General features: G+C 46.5%; 2 protein-coding genes across 7 annotated transcripts; both read right to left on the bottom strand.

The window, feature by feature from the left end:
- Nucleotides 1-507: 507 nt before the first annotated feature.
- FKBP6 (FKBP prolyl isomerase family member 6 (inactive)) lies at nt 508-13,904 on the bottom strand. Of its 2 annotated transcripts, none has more exons than XM_083479396.1 (9): nt 13,684-13,827; nt 12,175-12,292; nt 10,162-10,251; nt 9,621-9,823; nt 9,054-9,173; nt 8,058-8,252; nt 7,372-7,481; nt 6,077-6,167; nt 508-576 (listed from the first exon to the last, which is right to left on the bottom strand). In XM_083479396.1, the coding sequence occupies exons 1-9, from the start codon at nt 13,753-13,755 to the stop codon at nt 523-525; spliced, it is 1,053 nt and encodes a 350-aa protein (XP_083335522.1). In that variant the 5' UTR covers nt 13,756-13,827; the 3' UTR covers nt 508-522. The 2 variants fall into 2 exon arrangements, with proteins under 2 accessions (XP_083335522.1, XP_083335523.1); XM_083479397.1 differs by lacking the exon at nt 508-576 and adding an exon at nt 2,529-3,002 and having other exon boundaries at nt 13,684-13,904.
- Nucleotides 13,905-14,324: 420 nt separating this feature from the next.
- TRIM50 (tripartite motif containing 50) lies at nt 14,325-23,901 on the bottom strand. 5 transcript variants are annotated; one of them, XM_083479327.1, is made up of 7 exons: nt 22,015-23,901; nt 21,291-21,819; nt 19,603-19,698; nt 18,923-19,153; nt 18,610-18,632; nt 17,979-18,103; nt 14,325-17,393 (listed from the first exon to the last, which is right to left on the bottom strand). In XM_083479327.1, the coding sequence occupies exons 2-7, from the start codon at nt 21,693-21,695 to the stop codon at nt 16,789-16,791; spliced, it is 1,485 nt and encodes a 494-aa protein (XP_083335453.1). In that variant the 5' UTR covers nt 21,696-21,819; nt 22,015-23,901; the 3' UTR covers nt 14,325-16,788. The 5 variants fall into 5 exon arrangements, with proteins under 5 accessions (XP_083335453.1, XP_083335452.1, XP_083335454.1 ...); XM_083479326.1 differs by having other exon boundaries at nt 22,465-23,901; XM_083479328.1 differs by having other exon boundaries at nt 22,674-23,901.
- Between the last annotated feature and the right edge of the window lie 38 nt (nt 23,902-23,939).

Genomic DNA, 23,939 nt, shown 5'->3' with positions numbered 1-23,939 from the left:
CTTCAGAGCCGCACTTCTGCTGGCGCCACAGAGCAAGCAGACTCTGCTTTGAGCTCCAGACATGGCAGTGGAACCATAAAGAGGAGGTTGCCCTGCTCCGCACTTCTTAATTCGCCTTTGCTACAGGCTGTCAGTCAGGCAGGATGAGAAGTCCTTGCTGTGAAAAGGCACCCATGCAATTCTGCTCGGGGGGTGGGGAACAGTAAGCGTGGAAGATGGATTTGAAAGATCCATTCGGAAGAATGACACCTCAATGCGGGGACTCTGGTTTGGGGTGAGGAAAGAACTCTCTCCCTCCCCGTGTTAAATTGGGCCACTGACGCATTCTGTTTAAGCCCTTCCCCTGTATGGTTCAACTTGGCTCAGAATGAGTAATTTCCAGAGTGTGAGTGTGTGCTACTCTGTTGCAGCAGAAACAAAGCATCTTAAAGACCAACCTTTAGAATTTTAGGGATATTTTTTATTATTATTATGGTATAAGCTTCCCCGGACGACAGGCTACCTTGACAAACACATGAAATGTTACCCCGCCACAAAATGTAGTGGTGGTCTTGATGGCCGTTGGTGCTTCTGAAACTGAATCGGACAAATTCATGGAAGAGGAGAAAGATGAGATCTAGTAAATTAGTTGTACTTAACATTTACACAGACAGCACCTTCCAATCCTCAAAGTTCTCGCAGGCATCTAGTTTTAATCCTCACAATCACCCTTTAAAGTTAGGAATAAACATCCCCCATACTGCGGATGGAGGAAAGAGAGGCAGGGCAGACTGCCATGCAAGTCTGTTAATGGCCTTAAGTCACACTGGCTAAAGGACACACACACACACACCAGTTGCTGAGGGACAGCTTTTATCCACTGCTTGTGGACTGGATGGCCTGATACACAGGGCTTCCTCTTAGATGCTAGATAGCGAAGAAAGTTAACAGGACTGTAGGAGTTACCAGCTTGTAAGCAGGGTGGCTGATCTCTGATAAGTCCTGCCATAGGGTGGAGGCAGGGATGCTAGGCTGCCAACTTGTTTTTTAATGCAGCATCAATAGTGAGACAGTACAGGGCAGAGAGTATAAAATAAAGAGGCAGCCAAGTGAGAGGGAAATGGAAATTGTGCATGAGTGACGTATTTTGGTTTTATTTATTTATTTTCCATTTACTTCCAACAATTTGTATGCTGTTTAATGACAGCTATTTCTAAGTGTTGCACAAGAGACCCAACCCAATAAAGGCTAGAAAGCAGTTAAAACTGTAAAATCAGAATTCAATTTAAAAGTCTGCTGGAGTTTTTAAAAGAATCCAGTAAGCACCAGAAGTTCAACATGGTGTGTGTGTGTGTGTGTGTGTGTGTGTGGCCTATGTGACCTCAAGTGGTCTGAGGACTTAAAGAACTAAGACAAGACCTTTCAAAAATAAAAGGAGGCAAGTTCTGAGTTCGATATATTGCAGCAAGAGGAGAACACATCACTGAGGTGCTCTGGGAGATTATTACAAGCAGAAAGGGGGAAATGGACAGAGTTATTTAAGACAACCTCGAACCTTTGTAGAGCTGACAGTGGTGGAGTTAGATGAGAAAAGCTCGTAGGTTGTGTGTGTGTTTGGCTCAGATAGGGGAAGAGAGGTCTTTTGGCCTCTTTTTAGCCCTGAGGAGGAGCAGGAAGTGAGGTCCTTGGTAGAGCTACAAAACCACCTAGACCTCAAATTCTACATGGTGCAAAATGAAAGCGCAGTGCCTCAAAATAAAATATACCATTAACTAATCAACCTGAAGCAGGAAAACCAAGGTAGACATATTCAGTTATGTCAAATCTGCACAGTTCATTCCAATTAAGGGAGTTTTGACAAATGTGCCCTGAAAAAAATGGGTGCCTGGATTTGAGCACAGAGAACCTGACTGAAATGAAGCAGGTGGAGGAAAGAGATAAAACTGACAGCTAAGGCAAGTTATCAAAGGATCTGCCGCCACCTGCTGGTTTATACAGTTCTTCAGAGCCACAGGATGGCTGCAACCCACTCACCACCACAGCACGAAGAGGGATCTGTTCGCTCAGCTTGCACACACAGTGATACATGCAAGGAAGGTTTATTATCCCTAGTAAAGTGCAGGAATGTAACATTGTCACAAAAAAAGGACCTGGCATAGTGAGTTATTTAGCAGGGATTTGAATACAATGCCCCAAACAGTAAATTCGCAATCAGGTAATCCAAATTCTGCACCAAGGAAACAGAACATCAATCTTACAATAAGCTTCTTTTCTGCGGTGAAGAGAGGGTGTTCTATTGCCCTCCATTTCGCCTGAGTGAGCCAGGCATATCCTCCAAACAAGTTCTCAAATCCACAGACACAATAGATAGGTTTTGTCTGGCAGGACATCAGTCAGAGCATCAACATTAAGAATCATATACAGAAATGCGATGATGATGCCTTGCTAGGCAGCAACACCCAAATTGGTTGCACTACCAAGGCAAATGGGGAACAGTGGCTTCCATCTACAGACACTCATCATCCACAATGAATGGACACCAGCCATGCTGACATTTTCAGCTCAGAAATGAGTTTTATTTTCTACAACTAGGAAAACAACGTTTCTAACAATCTTCTCAGATAAGCAAAAACCATGGCCGCCTACTTTCACCAGCCTGAGTCCAGGGAAATGAGGGAAGTTAAGGAAAACTGATTTGTATCCAAACAGAGTAATCTGTTACCTGTGTCTGGCTAACAGGAGAAAGGAATTCCTTCAAAACAATGAGAGAATGCTGAGCAAATACCTTCTTTTCAAAAGAAGTCTCTTAGTAGACTTGACAGTATAATGCCACTAGCAAAGTGTACATACAAATTGTGCTTTTATATATTAAACAGCCATATAATCTTCTCAGCTCCAAGTACTCAGAATGAGGAAGGTCTTTTCCATATGGATTTTCAAAAACAAGAAGGCAGTTGTTGGCTGTACTGAAGTGGGATCCCTTCCCATTATAGAAAAGTTTCTTCCTTCTGCATAGATGGATTCTGAAATGACCAGCATATCATGACTCAAAAAAACCCATGCATTTCAGTTTGTCAGGACATGGTCGCTTTTAAAAAATGACAGCAATTATAACACAGTGACCTATATTGATAGTGAGCTATCAAGGGCCCAAGCCCTTGTATCATTGAAATGTAATGGCTAGAATGGTCAGAAATCTTAAAACAGGTACTAATTTTGAGATAGGAAACCAAGGGTTAACCTTTAAACCTTCACACCCAATGAGCTACAAACAAGTACCATACCCCAAATCTACACCTAATACATACCACAAAGGGCCACTGTTAACACATTTTCCTTTGCTCAGTAGAGTCCACCATTTTCAGCTCCCTGTATTTCCACTCCTCTCTTTCAATAGCTTCCATATTAGTATGGACCGACCTACATATATATATATACAGTGGTGCCTCGCAAGACGAAATTAATTCGTTCCGCAAGTTTTTTCTTCTTGCGAGTTTTTCGTCTTGCGAAGCACGGTTTCCAATAGGAATGCATTGAAAATCAATCAATGCGTTCCTATAGAGACCGTCCGGCGACAGAGGGGAAGCGCCGCTCTGTCCCCTCTTTTGAAGCAAGGGGCTGCGGGGAGAAGATAGCTTCTCCCCACAGCCCCTTGCTTCAAAAGAGGTCTGGGGACAGCGGGGAAGAAGCGATCTTCTCCCTGCAGCCCCAGGTCCGGGGACAGCGGGAAGCGCTTCCCGCTGTCCCCGGACCTGGGGCTGCAGGGAGAAGATCGCTTCTTCCCCGCCGCCCCTTGCTTCAAAAGAGGTCCGGGGACAGCGGGAAGCGCTTCCCGCTGTCCCTGGACCTGGGGCTGCGGGGCGAAGATCGCTTCTCCCCGCCACCCCTTGCTTCAAAAGAGGTCCAGGGACAGCGGGGAAGACCCGCTGTCCCCGGAGCTTGCGGGGCAAGCTTCGTTTTGCGAAGCAAGCCCATAGGGAAATTCGTCTTGCGAGGCAACTCGAAAACGAAAAAACATTTCGTTTTGCGAGTTTTTCGTCTCGCGAGGCGTTCGTCTTGCGGGGTACCACTGTATCTGAAACTCCATGGGGGAAAGGCATAGCTTCCCCCTTCTCCAATCACTACTCCTCCATTCTCAGTCAATCTCCCCCCCCCCAACTGCTTTGCAGCCTAAAAAAGGGGTGTTGGGGTGCATTTGCAGGTGGTAGCAAGTAACACCTAGATTGGTCCAGAGCCTCAGTTACTTGATTTGGCTCTTGTCCATTGGGTTCCTGGCTGGCACAGCAACCTACAATTCTCTGTTTGGCAAGCCAAGTGTGTTGCTGCCTGTGGGTGTGCATAAAGAAACAGATTGTGTAGCATTTAGGAACCTTGCTATAGCAAGTGACTGAAGTGCCATCATGTAACACCCAGCCAGCTTCACACCTCCTCTTGACACCACCCAGAAGTCACAAAGAAATCCCATTCAGAAGCAAACAAGAGTTCAGCCAAGAATCTTCTGTCATCCTCTTTGAATACACCATGTCTAAAGAAGTCTTTACACTGAGCTAATTAAAGAGAGAGAAGTAGGCAAGCTGAAACCCTTTAGCCATTCTGAGTAGCATTTGATCGTCTTGTCTCTTTCATTCCCACCCAGTGGGTACACAATCAAAAAGGAGGCTCGAGGGGCTGCACAGATAAGATGGGCTGGATCAGCTTCAAAGAAAGGATGCTCCTGCAGGTACCAGAACAGCAGGCAGCTACTAGGACATTCTACTGAAAAAACATTTCCTGCTTTCGCCAACAAATCTGCATGAACAACTAACCTAATTACACTAGCAACCACGTTCCAAATTCAAATAATCTTATCCTTACCAACCCATTCTAAGATCACACACATACGTGTTTTTAAGTGAATTCCATCATTCTGCAACCCTAACCCACCTGTTCATAATAAAGTTGTTCAGCTTTTGCTCTAGCTGCTTTTAACAACCAAATATGAACACTGAACACTTATCCTATCACCTGCTAAAACAGTGACTAAAACAGAAAGCAGGCTCTGTTCACCTAGGGTAGCCAACCATGTAATCTGGAATGACAGTGAAAAATGCAGGTGCTTTTTGTTGTAATACCATTATCTAAATCACTGTATTTTCAGAGCTGGCTGTTGATAAATGAAAGTCACTTTTTATCCTGCATTGTTGAGTGGCACAATATAAAGGCTGCTACTGATAGGTAAATTTACATGATGTTACAGTCTTAAAAGGGGGTTCATGCCATCACTGGCAAGGATTCAAAAGACTAGCTCATTTTAAGAGTGCAAAGGACTCTGTGCTTGTGTTTCTTGAACAACACATGCAATGCAGCAAGCTGATTTTGAAGCTGTTGGGTATTTTTGCAGTGGAGCTGAGAAGCAGTTTGCAATAGTTCTAGGAAGAAAGGTCAGGGAGGCAGAGCTATTACTTAAGTTACCATCCACTTACAGACATTCTCATTTCAGGGCAGGGTGAGGGGACTAGCCAACCATGTATCCTGTTTACAGTGGAATTCTGCTATAATGAACCATGAGAACTGGCATTTGTATCTAGCAGGAACAGGCAGCTGCCCAAGACGTTATCAAGATCTACCAAGAACAGTAACATAAAATAGCCTCAACAACCTGGTGCCATCCCTGATGCTTTGGACTACAAACCTCATCAGCATCAGCAAACATGACTGTATGATGCTGGAGGTGATGGGAGTTGTAGTGCAAAATCTTTGGATGGCCGCAGGCTGGCAACGGCTGCCCTAAAGTTGGGCAGGGCGGTTAAGGACTATGGAAGTAGTAGGAAGATGAGGTAGATACAGTGCATGGCAACAGAGTCATATTTCTGCTCAACATCCAAGGGGTGAAAAAAGCGAGAGAGTAGCAGAGGACATGCCCTGCCTCATAAGCCCTACAAAAATTTAGAGCAAGTTCCAGAGTGCAGTTGTCTCAGAGGACAACTCCCTTGGCACCTGCCTACCACTAAATGCCTTGCTGTTCATACATGCTCCTGCTACAATCTTCAGACAACACAAGGAGGGAGCTTAGCACCAAGATGAAACTGAGAAACAGAAGAGGCTCAGAGCCTGTTACCTTCAGGTCTTCTCCTCCTGAAGGAGAGTTGAGGGGGCCAAACATCCTGCAGCACATTTCCTTCTCCTTCAGCATGTAATTTCTGTAACAGCTGCAAAACAGGGCAAACTGTATGATCACAGGGTGTCCACCAGCCGAGTTTTAAAAACAACAAGGTCTTGAAATTAAGCCCAGAACTCGAGTGCTTCCTCAGAAATAGGAGGCAAACTGTTCCAGCACAGGCACACAGCAGTTGCATCTGGCCACTTTTTGCCCTTGTTTCAATGCTCAAAACCCCCATCTCCTGCAGCATAGCTCACCGTGTACACAGCTTTGGTGATGTCTGAAACAAAGGCTTCGCCAAACAAAAGTCAAACCCAGCATTTAGTCTCAACTGTAGAACATGGCCAATATGATTAAACTTAAGTTATAGTTATTCATGAACAGAGCAGCTCAGCAGCTGAGAGATCTTGCTTTATGCATGAAATTCCACAATACTTTTCAGTTGTGTTTATACCTATGCAGAACACCTGCCAAGTATGGAAGCCAGAGCTGCTCTTACTAAAACACTGCCAAAAATCCATGTGTTCAGGAAAAGCAAGGCTCACAGATCTGCTGGCGATCTATTTCCAAGCATGTTTCAGGGGGGCAGCTTTTGAGGACCAAGGAATTCCCCCTCATGGCCTGTACACTTCCCAGTCCAGGGAAAGGAAGCACACAAATGAGGGAGCAGAGGAACAGGTGGCCTCAGCAAGCAGAGGTTTTGCCAGTCTTTTGCCGATGAAGAAAGCCATCTTAAGTGAAGGATAAACATGGCCTAAGCCTCTCCTAACAGAACAGGGAAAGGCTGCCTGTCAAAGGACAGGCAAGGCAAAGCCACAAAGGCTAGTTGCCTCCGTAAGGCATTCATTCAAGGAGAGCCAGGGAATTGCCTTGTTATCCCTTCCCAGTACTGCCATGGAAGGAGAACTCTATTCCCTCACACTCTACATACAGCACTGCCATGGTTTTGATAACCACACGTTTTTTTCTGGATTAAACAGAACTCCTGAGGATGCTCCCAAAGGTGGAAAGGGGGTGGTACCCATGCACCTGAGGCTTGCCCCACTGCCAGGACATTGACCAGTTTACAGAGTTTGGGATTCAATACCCCTAAAAGCTTCCCGTGCTCCCACTTACTCAGTCTGCTAGACAATTTAAACATAAGAGTACAGAGGCTTCAACACCAGAAGGAATAAATCTGGACAATTATATACAGAGAAAGCAGTTCACAGCTAACCGATTATCCTACTTCAGTAAAGAAATAGCTCCCTCACCTGGCCAGCTTTTTCAATTCATTGTTAATGCAGTGGTTGAAGGGCTGCTGTTTCTGAGCTTTCACCAAAAAATCCCGAGCTCTCTCATACTCTGCCAGAGAGAAACATGCCTAGTAGACAAAAGAATCATCATTATTGTTTAATTTGGTATGCTGTTCCTCAGGGGGGTGGAAATCCCAGCATGGTCACAAAGTTAACAACTAGCAAAGAGAAAACTCACCAGTACTAGCAATGTACAGAAAGCCCAGGAAAGGAAAAGCTGCGCATGGTCAGATGTGCACCTGGAAACTTTAAACTTGTTGAATTGACCGCCCTAAATAAATCCGGGCTGCCATCCCATAGATAGAATGATGCATGCAGAAGGGAGCTCAAGTAGAATTTTGAGTGGGAGGTGTGCCTCAGTCTTATCCTGCAAGGGATACTGCGCTCAGCCTGGCAATGATAAACAAAATGTTCATGGGAAGGAGTTGCAGAAGTGTTTGAAAGTGGAAAAGATTTTGCCGCAGAAAGTGCTTGCAGAGGCTAGATGGACACCTGCAGTGGGAACACTGCATCTCCTGCATTAGACTAAGTGGCCTCTGGGGTTTCTTCCAGGTTCAGGTCCATTATTTTTATTGCCCACATCCCCCCATCAGGCATTTGAAACTTGGAAGACTAAGTCCACAGCTCCTCCTCCTCCTCCTCACCTGAGCACACCTGAAGAGGGCTTTGGCATTCTTCTCATCCAGCTTCAAGGCCTTCTCTCCGTAGGCAAGGGCCCGAGTGGGCTGCTCCAGTTTCAGGTAAGTAAAAGACAAGTTCAGGAAGACCAGAATCTTGGCAGCATCAACTTTGACTTGCTCAGCTTCTTCAGCATTCACACGGTGCAGCAGTGAAGAGGCCTAATCAGGGATCGCAAACAAGTGCTGTCATTTTATAGTCTTACACAAAACTTCTATTGATTGTTATAGACACTGGGCTGTGTGGATATTGACTTAGGAGACAAACGTTTCCACATAAGAAAAACACTATCAAGCAAAAATATTCTCTCATTTGAGGGCCAGTTACATATTTACATTGTAGATTTTGAAAAAAATACGGGCAAAACTGTATTTTTTCACTTTAGGAATCTAAAGCAACTCTGATGGGAAAGCATGAAATAAGATTACAATGAACAACTAAGGTGGTTAAGTGACAATATAGTGCTTTTAAACTGTTCAACTAAACATTCTCTTCCATCAGATCACCCACTCCTTTCTCATTTTACATTTCAAAATAATTCCAGGAGGTGATTAATTCCCATCTCACATTTTGGGGGCAACACATTACAGCAGACTTCATGAATCTGGCAGTCCTCCAGATGTTTTGAGCTACAACTCCCACCAGCACAGTCAGCACACTCTGTCTTGGCCAGCTAACAAAGGAAGCAGGGTGAAGGAGGGAGTAAATAAGTATAATATGCAAAGTTAAGTGTGCTGGCCAGGGCTGATGGGAGCTGTAGCCCAAAAGCTCTGGAGGGTACCAGACTGGTGAAGGCTGACCTAAAGAAGTTCTCTGACTTCTGGAGACCAGCCCTGCCCTTTGCTTGACCAGAAAAGACTACCAAGGTACAAATACTAGCATGATGGGGAATGGAAAATAATTGCAAAAGGCAAGTTACTTGTGACTCACTTGCCCCCACCCTTCTCATTTGCTTTACTTACCCGTTTGTATCTTTCTCTGGCATCCATGAAGTGCTTCTGTCGGAAGAGGTAATTGCCAAATTCCCGCTCAGTTTCAGCCACCTTCAGCACTTTCTGCAGTGGAAACTGGGCCTGTTGCTCCTGTGAAGAGAAGCCACAATCTGGTCATGGGGGTTAGTATTGCTGCATGCCACCCCAATGTTGCACACCGTCCCAATCTCTGACTGCTGCAATATTCCAGGTTTCTTCAGAATAGACAGCTGAGAATGTGGTGTCTGTATGATATATGGATTATTTACACATATATACAATCTGAGCCTACAATGGAGGGGTTCACAGCAATAACACCCTTGAAGTTTTGCTTCTCTCAGTCACAGCCTTTGATTCAAATAGAAAGCAGGCATAGCTCCATCTCCCAGCTTGAAGCCTAGCTTCTAGCTCACTCCCCCTTCTGGCCTTTGTCTTTCTAATCACCAGTGAGTTGTATGGTGCTTTATAGTATCTTTTAAAAACTGCTCGGTAACCATCTTTGGTGAAGAGTGATACAGAAGTCTCTTAATAAAACTAAAGAAAAACTAGCAAACTTACAGGAGTCAGATTAAAGAACTCGTCAGATTCTGCTGAGTCCAGAAAGTCCAGAAGCTCAATCTCAAACAAGACTGTGGCATTGGGAGGGATCAAAGGAGGGCAGCCTGCAGCTCCAAAAGCGTATCTTGGCTTGAACAAAAATCTTGCCAGCTCTCCTTTCTTCATTGTCAGCAGACCAATCTCCATTCCTCCAAGAGTGATGTCTGGGAAAGCAAAAAAGAGCAAGGTTTATTTCTCAAATGTATGCACTGCAGTACTAATTATAGTGGAAGACATCCTCCTTGATCCAAGGTGCAATTCAGATTGGGCCTGACCCAGGACAATTTGGCCCCAACTCAGGTCCCCAGAAAAATCAAATCTCTGGATGCATGAAATTTGGAGAGCTATCTTAGTCTCCCTCTTAAAGGATCCCAAATAGTTTGCTTACTATCATAGAAACTAGGCATGAATGCACCTAACAAATCCAGTTTTTATATTTAAGTGCTAGTGCACACACACTATTTTATTATCTCTTAGGAACACATGGACATTCTGAGCTTACCTTCACCAAGTTTCATGAGTCTATGATTCCTTCTGTAGCAGTTTGTGTCAAAGGGTCTGTCCATGTGTTCCAGGTAACCTGAAAATTTCACTGAAAAAGTTAAAAGTTAGAGGAGAGTAAATCAGTTTCAGTTAGGAAGGTTGAACATAGTTTCTATTTTTATCCATAACAGACAACTACTACAGTGGTACCTCTGGTTACGTACTTAATTCGTTCCGGAGGTCTGTTCTTAACCTGAAACTGTTCTTAACCTGAAGCACCACTTTAGCTAATGGGGCCTCCCGCTGCTGCCGTGCCAGCACCGCACGATTTCTGTTCTCATCCTGAAGCAAAGTTCTTAACCTGAGGTACTATTTCTGGGTTAGCGGAGTCTGTAACCTGAAGCGTATGTAACCTGAAGCGTATTTAACCCAAGGTACCACTGTATGTGTGTATCTGAAGAAGTGTGAATGCACACGAAAGCTTATACCAAGAACAAGCTTATTTGGTCTCTAAGGTGCTACTGGAGCCTTTTTTTTTAGTTTATATATTATATATTTTGACTGCATCAGACCAACACGGCTACCTACCTGAATCTAGACAACTACTAGCAATCCTTGTTTCCAATAAACCATGCTGTATTGTCCCAGGAGCTTGCTGAGAGCACATAAATTTCATCCATTACAGAAAAAATGCAAAATTAGAATTATGGTGTAGCATTTGCTCAGGCTTTTTCAGGTTCTGTAATATTCATCAAACTACATTTTCCTGCATTCATTTAAAAACCTGAAGGCAAAAACCTAAGGGCTCCCCAGTAGCCTTAGAAGCTACTCACAGCAAAACAGTCTTTCCCAACCTGCTGCCTGGGTCCCATGGGACTGATAGGAATGGTGGTCCATAACACCCAAAGGGCAGCAAGTTGGGGAATATTACATTAAAGTCTAAAGGACCTGTATGACAAAAGAGTACCTGCTCACTTCCACCATACTCTTGGGTGCTAAAAAGCACAAAACAGCTTCAAACTGGGAGTTTGGGGTTGCTTATTAAATGGAAACCTATCCATTCTTAAGGAAATCAGCCCTGAGTGCTCACTGCAAGGACAGAGCCTGAAGCTGAGGCTCCAATACTTTGGCCACCTCATGAGAAGAGAAGACTCCCTGGAAAAGACCCTGATGTTGGGAGAGATGGAGGGCACAAGGAGAAGGGGACGGCAGAGGACGAGATGGTTGGACAGTGTTCTCGAAGCTACCAGCTTATGAGTTTGACCAAACTGCGAGAGGCAGTGGAAGATAGAAGTGCCTGGTGTGCTCTGGTCCATGGGGTCACGAAGAGTCGGACACGACTAAACGACTAAACAACAACAGCAATTAAATGGAAACCACAAACAAAATCTACAGTGTACACCCATGAGATTTTAGGTCATTGGCTAAATACTTAATCCATGCTTGGCTAAAGTACTAATACCACTCTTATTAAAATGTTAACATTCAGATTCAGAAAGCCACCCTCAACATTGCTAGAATTAGCTTGTGAGGGAAAGTGCACAGGGAATCCTTCCACATAGTCCATATTAAATCACACATTAAAGTGCTTCTTGGGGGGTTATAAAGGGAATTAATGGAAATCAATAACTTGTGGTATAAACCACCATTCAAATGTCAAACTGGATGGTGCAGATGTCAACTGAAAAGACAAGTTAGCTTGTTAAAAGAACAAAATCCACTTTAATTTGCGCCAAGACCAAACTAGGCATGAACATGTCTAGTTTTTTTCTCATTTAAACAGAACTGTGGTGCAGAGTGCTCATCCTTTCCCCTTCATCAACATGGTCCTGATCCACATTCTCACACCCCAGCTCCTATTGGTCCCACAAGGCAGCTTTTGGCAAGAGGAGGGACTAACATCCAGGCCACAGCAGGAAAGGGGACAGTGGCTATTCAATGCAATACTATACATTTAGAGGGCCTTACCCATTGCCTTGGTAAGCCTGTTTAACACCACAACCATAGACTTGTCAGCACAAGGTTCTTTTACCTAATATGGATGCATCAGGAGGCACCGTTTCACCAGAGCCGGCACGGATAATCTCTTTCAACACTCCATGGTCTCCAGTAACATCCTGCATCCGTTGACCCAGCCGGTGGTAAGGAGACTTGGGAAACAAGGATATGGCAAAGCATAATGTTACTTATGGACTGCTTAATGCCAAGACAGGCTTCTGTTGTATTATTAGCATTAATGTTGTATTATTAATATGGATTTGCTCAAATGCCTTTTTAAATCGGGTCAAAGCTCAGTGGCAGAGGACCTGCTTTGCTTGTAGAAGTTCCCAGGTTCAATCCCCAACAGGATCTTCCAGACAGGGTTGAGGAGTAACCTCAGAGTCTGAAACTCTGGAGAGCTAGTATCAGCCAGCCTAGATAACACTTGGCAGTACTCTGGCTCAGTACAAGGCAACTTCCTAATGAATGAAACTATTGCTTAAAGCTACAGCATAGAATAAACAACGGAGCATTCTGATATATTTGATGGACTGATATATATAAAACAGAAAAATAATACACCCTCAAAGTGTAAATCATGCACTATCCCTCTACAATTAGCTATAAAAATGTTAAAAATAAAACAAAGCACCCATAAATCTCCCTATGGTTTTGGAACTTGCCCATTGTTTTCCTCAGTTGCCAGAGGCCATTACATATATGCCTGCAAATATGAGTCTGGCAGAAACTGGAGAATGTAAGTGCTCACAGTGCTCATATAAGTGACAGCCAATGGGAGACATCCTTGGCCTCACTCGTGTCACAGAATGTTATTAAACCTCCAATCCAAGAAAGCAGAGGGCACACATTGGAGACAGAAGGCTGTAGATCATTTCCTTAAATTTATGATGGATGCACAGACTTGCAAATACTGTATTATGTAAACTAGCTTTGGCTGTTTTGGACTCTTACATAAATTCAAATTTAGCCAAAACTGCCAAAGGCAAACCTATATATACAGCACACTATATATTAAGAGACTTGCCTAAAGATATATTTCTTGTTCATAATTCTACTTGAACAGTAGCACAAGCTTTTTTGTGTGTGTTTTTTAAAGGAACACCTTGATTTGCACTGGCTTTGGCAATCCTTATGGTACTGTACTGATATTTTGCTGCATTGGTTTGTTTTGCTTTTTACTAGTCCTCTCTTTCACAGCAAAGCTGTGCTTTTCATTGAATCCTACAGTTGAGACTACCAAAGGTCATTGAGTCCAACCCCCTGCAATGCAGGTATCACCTATTGTCGTCGTTTCATTTCAGCAGGTGCCTCCCCTCAGGTTGCCCTGAGCTGCTAAGGTTTCCCTTTCTTTCTCTCTCTTTTCTTTTTGAGGGGAAAATGTACTCCTCGCATGCTCAGACTCAGCAATCAGTTGGACTCTATCTTCGAAGGGGGAAGGCAGGAGCTGAAGGAAAGAGGTTCCATCCCTTTGTTGTTCTCCTCTCGGGTAGAGGGAGCGCCAGGAGGAACTCTACTCATGCCCAGAGACACCAACGCTCACCATGAAGCCCCCCGCGTCGCTCCCGTCCCCCGCCTGCCAACTCTCCTCCTGGCCACCGCCTCTCGGCTTCATCCTGCAACGGCTGCTCTCGCCGTCGCCCTTTTTTATCCTCACAGCGAGGCCCAGCCTTCCCGCCCAAACCGCGCGAGCCAATCACGATACGCCCCTCCCGACTACGCCTCCGCCAAGGCCTCGTGCCGCAAACCAGGCCACGCCCAGCCCCCGCGGCAGAGCCAATTCTGTGCCCTCGGCAGCGTCCGTGGAGCGGGGGGGGGGGGAGCGAGCGTGGTGCATGATGGGGCAGTGGGCCCTCACCCTCAGAGTTTTTTTTTTTATTTAGCGACACGCCCGCTTTTCATCTAAAATGGGCTCCCGAAGCGGCTTTAAATGCGAGGAAGCTCGAGTTAATAATAACGGCATGGCATTAACGCTAGATACCCTGTGGATGTCGCTTTGTTTTTGTTTTTTTTACTCCCAATTAACTTGCAAGAGTAAGCCCAAATAAATTTAATGCGCCAAAGTTAGCCATGTCTTTTGAATCCTGCTCTAATGTGACTAAGACTGGATGCTACCCCTTGACTTAAATTTTAAACTTTGCCCTGTTCTATCTTTTAGAAAGTTTTCTCCATGACACAAAACCATGACAATTCTTAAACTTCGTTTATTTCATGCGTTTTGGTCCAGCAAGAGGGGCAGGGGAGCTTGAAATAGCTTAAAAGCACACTGGTTTACATAATACAACATTTGTCATCATAAAAAATTAGCCACCAAAACAATAACAACAAAATCCAACAACATGTAAGGTAAAAGGGTAAAGGTGAAAAGTAAAGGACCCCTGGATGGTTAAGTCCAGTCAAAGGAGACTAGTGTGTGGCACTTATCTTCCCACCACAGCGGTACCTATTTATGGTCTGCTTTCGAACTACTAGGTTGGCAGGAACTGGGACAGAGCAATGGGAGTTCACCCTGTGACGGGGATTCGAACTGCTGACCTTTGGATCAGCAACCCAAGTATAGCATGAATGGATGGTGGTGCGTTCAGTGACTTCTTCCCACCTTGAGCACAAGCACAAGAACTGCAAGTAGAAAGCAGACATTTCCAGCAGTGGGATTTGCTCCCTCACCATCTGGAAGGACCATGTGGTGGATACTCTTTGGTAGTTCGGGAGGCTGGCAATAACTCGGTATTGCCAAAGGATAAATAAAAATGGATTTCCCATTCTGCTACTGTATCAGGTTGCACCGTGGCTGCATCACAATAGTCTTTAATTGCAACAGGAATATTTGTTTACTCCTTCTACACTGCCTAGAGGCTGCAGAATTAGGTACATACAAAATTTTAAAAAGCCCTTGATCGAACATGTTACAAAAGCATGGGAAGCAAAGCTAGTATAAAAACAACTGGACAATTCAGCCACCTTGGGTAAACTTTTTGGGTGTCTACTAAACAAAGGAGGAAAATAAATCTGGATAACTTCATGTTTGCTGCTTGAAGCTCCTTGGATGGATGGAACCACTGCTTCAATGGTCCTCTTCCATTTCTAGGCTCCTTTCCTTGTGTTCCTTTCAGCCTGCAGGTAAAGGTAAAGGTAAAGGGACCCCTGACCATTAGGTCCAGTCGTGACCGACTCTGGGGTTGCGGTGCTCATATCGCTTTATTGGCCGAGGGAGCCGGCATACAGCTTCCGGGTCATGTGGCCAGCATGACTGAGGTGCTTCTGGCAAACCAGAGCAGCGCACGGAAACGCCGTTTACCTTCCCGCTGGAGCGGTACTTATTTACCTACTTGCACTTTGACGTGCTTTCAAACTGCTAGGTTGGCAGGAGCAGGGACCGAGCAACGGGAGCTCACCCTGTCGCAGGGATTCAAACTGCCAATCTTCAGATCAGCAAGTCCTAGGCTCTGTGGTTTAACCCACAGTGGCACCCGCGCCCCTTCAGCCTGCAGGTAGGGACTGTCAATTCTTAATCTTTCTAAAGCTCACTTTTTAGGTGCTCAAGGAAGTGGTAGAGAGGGAAGCTTCAGATCAAGGAGGATAGAACACTTAAGAACAGGCATGGGGAGTCCATGGGGCTGCCATTGCTACTGAACTACAGCTTCCACCAGCCTCAGCAAGCTTGGCCAATGGCTGGAGAAGATGGGAGCTATGGTTTGGAAACACCTGGAAGGCTACAGCTTCTCCACCCCTGCTTAAGAGCAACCCATAACCAGCCTTCCCCAAACTAGCGCCATCAGTCCTGACCAGTATGTCTGTACTCCCATCAAAACTGGCATAATAGAGCTGAGTTGGCTGTGGCGTTTTAGCCCAAGTAATCTTGAAGGCACAATGTTGGCAAAGTGTGCATTAAAACGGATTAAACATAATGCTCTGGTGCAACCTCTAAAGTGCATTTGCGGCAGACCAAAGGGATGTCATGGGAAAGCATTTTCAAAGACATCGGTAGGACAGTTTCAGCCTTTAATCTTCCCCCCTTTTTAATGTGGCCCCCATGGCATTGGCAAATGCAGGACGATTGTAGCAATGTGTCAGGAAGCTGTATGAAATCTAGCCTTTAAACTTCCTGGTGAAGAAGACTAAAAGGCAGAGAGGGAAGCAATGGGCCTTTGAAGTTTAAGCATCAATTAACTGGCATGTTTCCTAGAGGCAGCCCAGAGGCAAGGTGAGTTGGTTGAACAGATTGAGAGTGCCATCAAGGACAGTTTGCAGGGAGAATGACTGAGCTGATCCATGGACCACGCCGTCTAGAAAAAAGGAAGTTCTCCTCCTTGGGGGATCACTGGGTTTCTTCAAAGCAGGCACCAAAAGGTATTGAGCTGTCTCTCTCACTTGCTCTTGAGATGCTTAACTTGGCTCCTTGATTAACCAGCTATGTTCTGACTCCTTCAGCTGAGCTGAAGGCAAAAGGTTCTCAAACAGACCTCTGGAGCCCACCTTGTATATGTGAGGACTGTTCCCTTGTGAGAATACAAATCCAGTTACACCTTGATCAGGGTTTCTCTGGTCCATGCTTTGGAGCAGAGCAGTCTGTGGCTGGTGCCTTTCTCCCCTGCAGTTGCAGCAACATGGCACTCACTCTGCAGCTCAGCAGGCAGGAACTGCCCACTTACAACTTGGTGGGCTCCTGGGCATTGAGCCCATCATCTTCTTGGACCTGCAGCATGGTGGGCGTAGGCAGGACAATGGGCAACGTGTTGGTGCCCCGTTCATTCCAACACATGTCCAGGATGGGGTACAGCTTGCCCTGGAACTCTGCTTGAAAGGTGTAAATTGGTACCAGTTCGTCAGGGCTGTCAGCATTGTAGAAGGTCAGCTCACCCTTCTCGTAGTGCAAGTAGACCCCGATGCGCTGGGGGCGGGCTGAGAGCGGCAGCACCACGCGTGGGTTGTTGAAGGCCTCATAGACCTTGCCCTCCTTCAGGCCGATCAGCCACACCCCATGCTCAGGGCTCTTGTTCAGCTTGCCCTTGCGACTGACTGTGGCTTTGACGATGCCCAAACGCCAGTGGCTCTTGAGGCCCACAATCACCTCCCAGTAGTGCCTCCCCCAGGAGAAGCCCTTGTTACCCAGGATGCAGTTGCTGTAGTCGAAGCGGTCAGGGTTGCTGCCTCGCCTCTGGAAGAACACCCCACACTGGACCATGGTGTTTCCCTTGGACAGCTCCAGGATGGGGTGCGCACTCACTGGGTCCAGTTTCAGCATCTCTGGAGCTAAGCGAAGGGGTGAAAATCAGGAGGGATCCTGAGCAGGGGTCAATCCACCTTTTACAGGTAAATATAATTAATTTTACAATGACAAGGAACCCACCCATCCCTTTACTCTTCACAAAAGCTACCTCTTCCCTTTTTACCTTGCCAAAGCCACCCACCTCCTCCGCTTAGACTCAACAAACCTTCACAGCTTACTTGGACCACCTGCCTGCTGCTCTGCTCTGCTCTGCTCTGGGCTGCCCAACTGCCCACTTCCATCTTCATTTATGTCCTCCTCACCCTCTGATGCTGCTGTGATGGCCCAGCAGCTCTGAGAGCCCAGCTTGGTGTAACACTCTAGTTTGCAGTGTCACCTGTCTGGGGACAAGTGAACTGCAGTGTGATGACACTTACATTTACCGTATATTATGGTATATGTGCAGAAATATTGTGCACCGCTTAAAGCTGTTTAAAAACCTGTTTATAAATGCAATACAATGGCTCTGCGGAGTTGTTGTCCACAAAGCCTGGAGAGCACCAGGTTGAGGAAGGCTGCTTTAAGACCTCTGAGGAGCCTGTTGGCTTCCTCTCCAACAGCGGCTGTACCTGGGAGGACTTTGCGTAGTAGTCTCTTCCACACCATCATCTTGATGTCATCTTGGTGGAAGTCGGGCTTAAAGGAGACTGCGCTGAACATACCATCAGCCAGATGCTGGCGGGGGAGCTCAGACCTGGGGGAGCAGGGCAGCATATTGATTTTCATCATGATTTTAATACTTGAGTCTTAATCATCTGCTACAGCTTTCCAACTACCTGGCCCCAATTTAATTGTTGGAGTGATGCTGCTGAGGAAGCACTCTGACCTTGAAGATCTGCAGTGGCTCCCTCATATTTTCAGGAAAGTAGGAGGGCATAGCTCAGTGGTTGTGGACTACAGTTCCCTTCAGCCCCAGACAGCACAGCTGGGAGTTGTAGTTCAGAGCAACAGGTGGGCACCAGGTTTGTGAAAGCTGCATTAAATAATTGCTGTTGGAGGAAGATAATGAATACGTGTTGCATCTTGGGGTGGGGGGAGGTTGGGGAGACTATGATAGGCATGCATCTGATCCCTTGTCGCTTTTTGACCATGGGCCCATTCCACGGATCCCCTGAGAGATCATGGAGCATGGCCTAACTCCACAGTGCACACATACACACACTTTCTTTCTCTCTCTCTTCCCCTCCCCTTTCAACATACCTGGAGGGAAGAGATCTGTATTTCTGTAAAACAAGAGATGAAGAAAGCTTTAGTGAGCTTATGCTGCTACAGCATCTATAACAGAACCTTAGGCTTAGAGGCAGGACACAGGGAAAGGTGTGAAAAATGTGGGCAAATTGAACTGGGGCTGTAGAGCACCCCTGCTTTTATGGACCCCACAGCTATAGCCCTCCTCTATACCCCCAAACCCTCAAGTTGAACTTTCCCCTATGTGAATCACTGTGTGGTAGAGAGAAGGTGTTGTTGGTCATTTTATTTTCTGCCTCAGACAGCACCAGGCAGGCAGACATACCCTTATGAAATCCAACTGGCCTTCGTTGTTGAGTTTCTCCAGGGAATTCTCCAGCTCCTTCAGCTTCTGCAAGATGTCTGTCGTCTGATTCACCTGGACTTCGATGGAGGCGATAAGTTGGCCTGCCTCCCTCTCAATCCGCCCCAGGAACCTAGCCTTCTCCTCATCGATGTACCTGTGCAGTTCCTGGAACTGCTTCCGGACCACCCATTTAAAGACATCGGACTCATTCTGAGGGGGAAATCCAGAAACACAACTAACACTAGAATGAGGCGTGGCTTAATTTGAGTTGAGGTGTGCATGGGTTTAATTCTGGCAACTGCCTTTTGGGGCTGTTTCCAAGAGGCTGCCTGCCACAGCGCTCTTTGGTAGGAGAAGCTGGTGGCAAAGCTTGCATTTCAAGTTGGCTTGACCCTGTGTCCTTGGCAGCAAGAAGTTTGCATTTTAACATTCATCATTGAAGATTCTGTTGGATATAGGAGGTATCAAATTACATTTAAAATCATTCAGTAGTATGAGTTAAGGTTCAGATTTAAGGTTTTGTTTTATTTTTTAAATCTAATTTTGAAATGAAACCTGAACATTTTGGAAACTGGATATTAATTTCCACAACTCAGTTCCCAGTGCTGAACGCAGTTAGCTCCCTGGACCCAACATATATTCTGATTCCCTGGACGCACCGCAATGCGTGTCTTGTTGTTCATCAGCCTGCTGACATGCTCATCCAAGCTCCCCTTCTGCTTCTGCACCTCCGTCATCCACGCAGAGAGCTTCTCCTGAGGAAACAGAAACAGCTTTAGTGGATCAGGCCAAGGGGAGTCCAGCTTGCCGTTACATTTCCAACAGTGTCCAGCTGACGTAAAGGGGAATGGTTCTAGGTCAGTGGGGTCAGAACAGCTGCTTTGCATGCAGAAGCCCCTGGATCAAGCCCTGGCAACATCTCCTAATAGGACTGGGAAAGATTCCTTGACTGAAACCCTGGAGAGCTGCTGCCAGTCAGTGTGTGCCAGGAGTGAGGAACCTCACCTGGGCCTTGGAACTCTTCCCAAGCCCCACCCCTTCTTCCTAGGCCATGTACCTCCTGGCTCTGCTTTGCACCTTGAGTGTTTTTGCCTGGCTGGAAATATGTCCTTGAACTCGACTAACACCTTTTCTTCATGGACAGAGGAGAGAGAGGGGCATGTGACTGTGTGTAGAAACATGGCTACAGTGCCAAGGTAACATTTACATTCATTGCCCGGCCCACTTTTGCCTCTGGCCCCACCCACCAACCTGGCCCCCTTGGTAGGTTGCCTGGAAGACTGAAAAAACCTCCCAGCCCTAGGGTGGGCAATACTAAACTTAGACCAATGCTCTGACTCTCAGAATAATGCAGCGTCCTATGTCTCTGTTTTAAGATGGAATTCTAGGCCATACACCCCCTACAACCATCTGGAGCCCCCACCCCAGGTACCAGGGAAAGAGAAACTCAGATATGGAAAGGATACATGTAAGTTGCCTTCTGCTGGGTCAGACCTTTGATCCACCTAGGCCAGAATCGCCTTCTTTGGCAAAATAATCTCTTGGGGGTCTCCTCAGGCAGGGAAGAGGCTTTCCACACACACACACACACACACACACACACACACACACACACACAACCTGTTCAGATATCTGGGAGGTGGAGTCCGGCCAGGGGTCAAGGTCAGGGCTTTCAATTCACAAGCTCATTGTTAGCATAGGCATATGCTAGCACTAGAGTCTAGCTCTGCTGGGAGTCAGACACACCCATTTGTGGGCAGGAGAGATTTGACCACTTCTGGCTTATCTCTGTCCTACCTAGTAACAGGCACACTCAAAGGAGCCGGGACAGCCTTGCTTTGCTTTGCTTTGCTTTTCCATTCCCATTTCCAAGGCTCTTTGTTTGCCTCAAGGCAAACCTTGTGGCTCATTGCTTCCTCTAGCTGCCCTTGATCACAGGCACCTGATCTACACGTGATTCCCCACACCCCCTTTTCAGAACACACCTGCACCCAAAGCACAACACGAAGCACCAGGCTGGGGGAGGCTGCTCTAGACCCCCAAACAAATAGCAATGTTGCTGAAACCTTCAGCATGCAAGGCAGGGGCACTATGGCCCTTCCCCATATTACACCAGAGAAGATATGGAGCTGCCTTTCACCAAGGAATGTAGATGCACTACTACTGAACTACAGCCCCTTCCCTTCCTTTTAAAAAATAAAATAAAAAATTAAGACACTGAAAGCTGTCTTGCTGGATCAGACCAAGGTCCACCTAAATTGGCAACCAGCAGGCATTTGGTGGTCCACCAGGAATCTGTTCAGGATCCACCTTCTGCCTAAGCTCCCCACACCATCCAAGCACTTACCTTCATCCGGCTGTAGATGGTCGAGATGGGGGTGACCTTATGGTGCTGATGGGTGCCGATGGTGCCGCAGAGACCACAGATCACCTCTTGGTCTTGCTCACAGAAGAGGCTGAGGGGGTTGTGGTGGTTAGGGCAGGACTCCTCGTTGGGATCTGAGCTGCCTGCAGCATGCAGCGCCTCAATGATACGAGCCAGGTTGACATTGGGTGGGGAACTGCTGCAGTCCACAGCCTTCCGGCACACTGGGCAAAGGAACTGGCTCTCCAGGCCAACTGAAAGCGCGACCACGCAGATCTTGCAGTATGAATGCCCACACTGGAGCATCAGGGGCTCTTTGAAGACTTCCAGGCAAATGGGGCAGAGCAGCTGGTCTTCCAGCTGGTCGATGCTCATCTTCCTGGCCATTTTGCCCACCAGTTTCTTTTCTTAACCTAGTCCTGGAAGCCCAGCACCCTGTCGTGGGAAACTCCAGTTGTGGGGGGCAAGGGGAAATGAGAGCAATTATTGTTCCTCCTGATTAACAGACCTCCTGCAACAAACGAGAACCGATAAGATGACAAGTAAAGAAGCGATGCAATCTTAGGGAGAAGTAAGAGTGCCCCTGAACACACGCAAAGCAAAATAACAAGGCTGGGACTGGGGGAAATGAATTTGCTCCTGAGTCATGAAAACAGGAAGGGAGGAAGGAAGGTCAGCATCCAGGTAACTGTCATTCCATACTTACCAGGAGATCAACACCTGGCTCCTTTGCTCGAAGACATCAGAAGTGCTCTGCAGTCCCAGGGGCACCAGCCTTCAGGCAGCAATGCCTACAGGGCTCTCTGGCTCTTTTAAGGAGATGCAACAAATTTGCTTGGGAACGGCATTACAGAGCTGAGAGGGAAATAGTGTGTGCTTTCTTCAGTGGTGGAAGAGGGACAGTTAAAAGATGCTGAGGAAGCTAGAGTGACAGAGGAACTGTAACCCCCTTAAGTGAACCCGTGGTGGCCCTCCAGAGTTGGTTGGTCTCTGATGACTCTCATCAACCTTGGGGAAGGACCTTTGCTCAGTGGCAGAGTACCTGTCCCTGGTTCAATCCCCACTGGCATCTCCAGGTAGGACAGGGAGCAGCCCCATCTGAAACCCTGGCAAGTCATTGCTGCCAACCTGTGTTGACCAAGGAGAGCATCCTTACCTTCCACAGCTCAGTTGCCTTTTGCTTTCCGCCTTCCTTGCTCACTTGCCCTTCACCCGTAATCACAGGGCTTAGAAAACACCAAGGCTTGGGATTCAGAGACCCTTCCTTTTGGGGAAATGCTCCTGTCCGCAAAGAGTCAACTACTTCTACCCCCTCAAATCAATCCATGTGTCCCCCAAGCGGGAACTCCGAGCCACACAACTTACTGTGAAAAATCAGAGGTCAGCAGCACATCCACCCATTCATGCGTCTGCACATTTACATTGAATGTTCACCTTGCAAAACATTTGTTCTCCTCCCCACACACCCTGGCTTGGCCACGCCTGGCACTAATTTATTTGTCCATCAGGCGCCAAAGACTTCTTTACGCTTACCGACTAACTGGCAACAGATAAGACTTCTGGCTCAGACATTACTTTTTTCCAGCCTTATTGTTGCAGGGTAGACTTGAAGTCTCCAATGTTGATGTTCCTGAGAAGAGAAATAAAGTTGTACAAAAGCAGCCTTGCTGACCTTTCGGGGTTCAGTGAACCCCAAGTTTCCTTGATGGCCACCAAAATTGCAAAAAGTAAATGAGGGAGTAATGGGAGGGTGAGCAAGAGGTGTTGGGCTGATCCCTGTTTGGTGGGAGCTAGCTAGGTCTCTGTCTCTGCTGGGCATTTTTCAAGGTGAAATTTGCCTCAAAAAGAGTTTCATCTCATCTATCTGCTGAGGGTCCTGGTTGTGCTGACCCTTACAAAGGAGGCCTTGTGCCAGGACCAGCTCTGCCTTTGACAGATGTGTGTGTAGTGGGGTCAGAGGACCTTAAGGAGAGCTGCTCCCTGTCAGCAATTCCCACCAAGGGACAAGTTCCTTCCTGCAGGGGCTTGGGGGACTTCCAGTTGCTCAACCCCGAAATCTTGTTTGGGAGGGGCAGCCTGCTGCAACTTTGCCTGGATTATCCTGCTTCCCTAGGAAGTCAGCAGGGAATTTCAAGTCCTGTGCCTGGTTTTATTTGAGACTTTTTTGTCACCGTTGGAATAGTTTTTATACACAGAATTGTTCTCAATTGTTCTACCTATAGAACTGTTTATAATCGTTTTTGCACTTTTCTTGCTTTATGGTCCTGTCTTACCTGTGTGGCCTGATGGTAAAGGCAGGGGCACAGATAAGAAATCTGATTATATAACTGAGCCACTTATTGAGCCTTTTGAGGCTGAAAGCGGTATACAGTACAAGTCTTTTCAGGCTGCAGCCCTACACATACTTCCCTGGGAGTAAGAGCCACTGAACTCAATGGAGCCCCGTTATTCCAAGTAGACACGTGCCATTGCGTTACACTGCGTATCGTTCTGCATTGGGATGTGGAGCTTGAAGCCGGCGTGCTGCCGAAGCCTTTGATTTCTCTCCGAGGATTTTTTTGGGAAGCGCTAGCGGCTGTGAAGAATGCCACATCGAACCCGGAAACTCGCCGAGCGACGAACGTCTAACAT

The sequence above is a fragment of the Podarcis liolepis genome (assembly GCF_965112155.1).
Source record: "Podarcis liolepis genome assembly, chromosome: 16".
NCBI classification, from domain to species: Eukaryota; Metazoa; Chordata; class Lepidosauria; order Squamata; family Lacertidae; genus Podarcis; species Podarcis liolepis.
Note: the sequence above shows the minus strand (reverse complement) of the source record. Positions and strands in the feature narration are given on the sequence as shown.

Coding starts and splice junctions, on each gene's coding strand:
- FKBP6 (XM_083479396.1), bottom strand. CDS start 13,755: ATGAAGCCGAGAGGCGGTGGCCAGGAGGAGAGTTGGCAGGCGGGGGAC. Junction 12,293..13,683: donor GCGACGCGGGGGGCTTCATG/GTGAGCGTTGGT, acceptor TTGTTTCCCAAG/TCTCCTTACCACCGGCTGGG. Junction 9,174..9,620: donor AGTTCTTTAATCTGACTCCT/GTAAGTTTGCTA, acceptor TTCTCTTCACAG/GAGCAACAGGCCCAGTTTCC.
- TRIM50 (XM_083479325.1), bottom strand. CDS start 21,695: ATGGCCAGGAAGATGAGCATCGACCAGCTGGAAGACCAGCTGCTCTGC. Junction 18,633..18,922: donor GCCAGTTGGATTTCATAAGG/GTATGTCTGCCT, acceptor CTTGTTTTACAG/AAATACAGATCTCTTCCCTC. Junction 18,104..18,609: donor TACAGATCTCTTCCCTCCAG/GTATGTTGAAAG, acceptor CTGCTCCCCCAG/GTCTGAGCTCCCCCGCCAGC.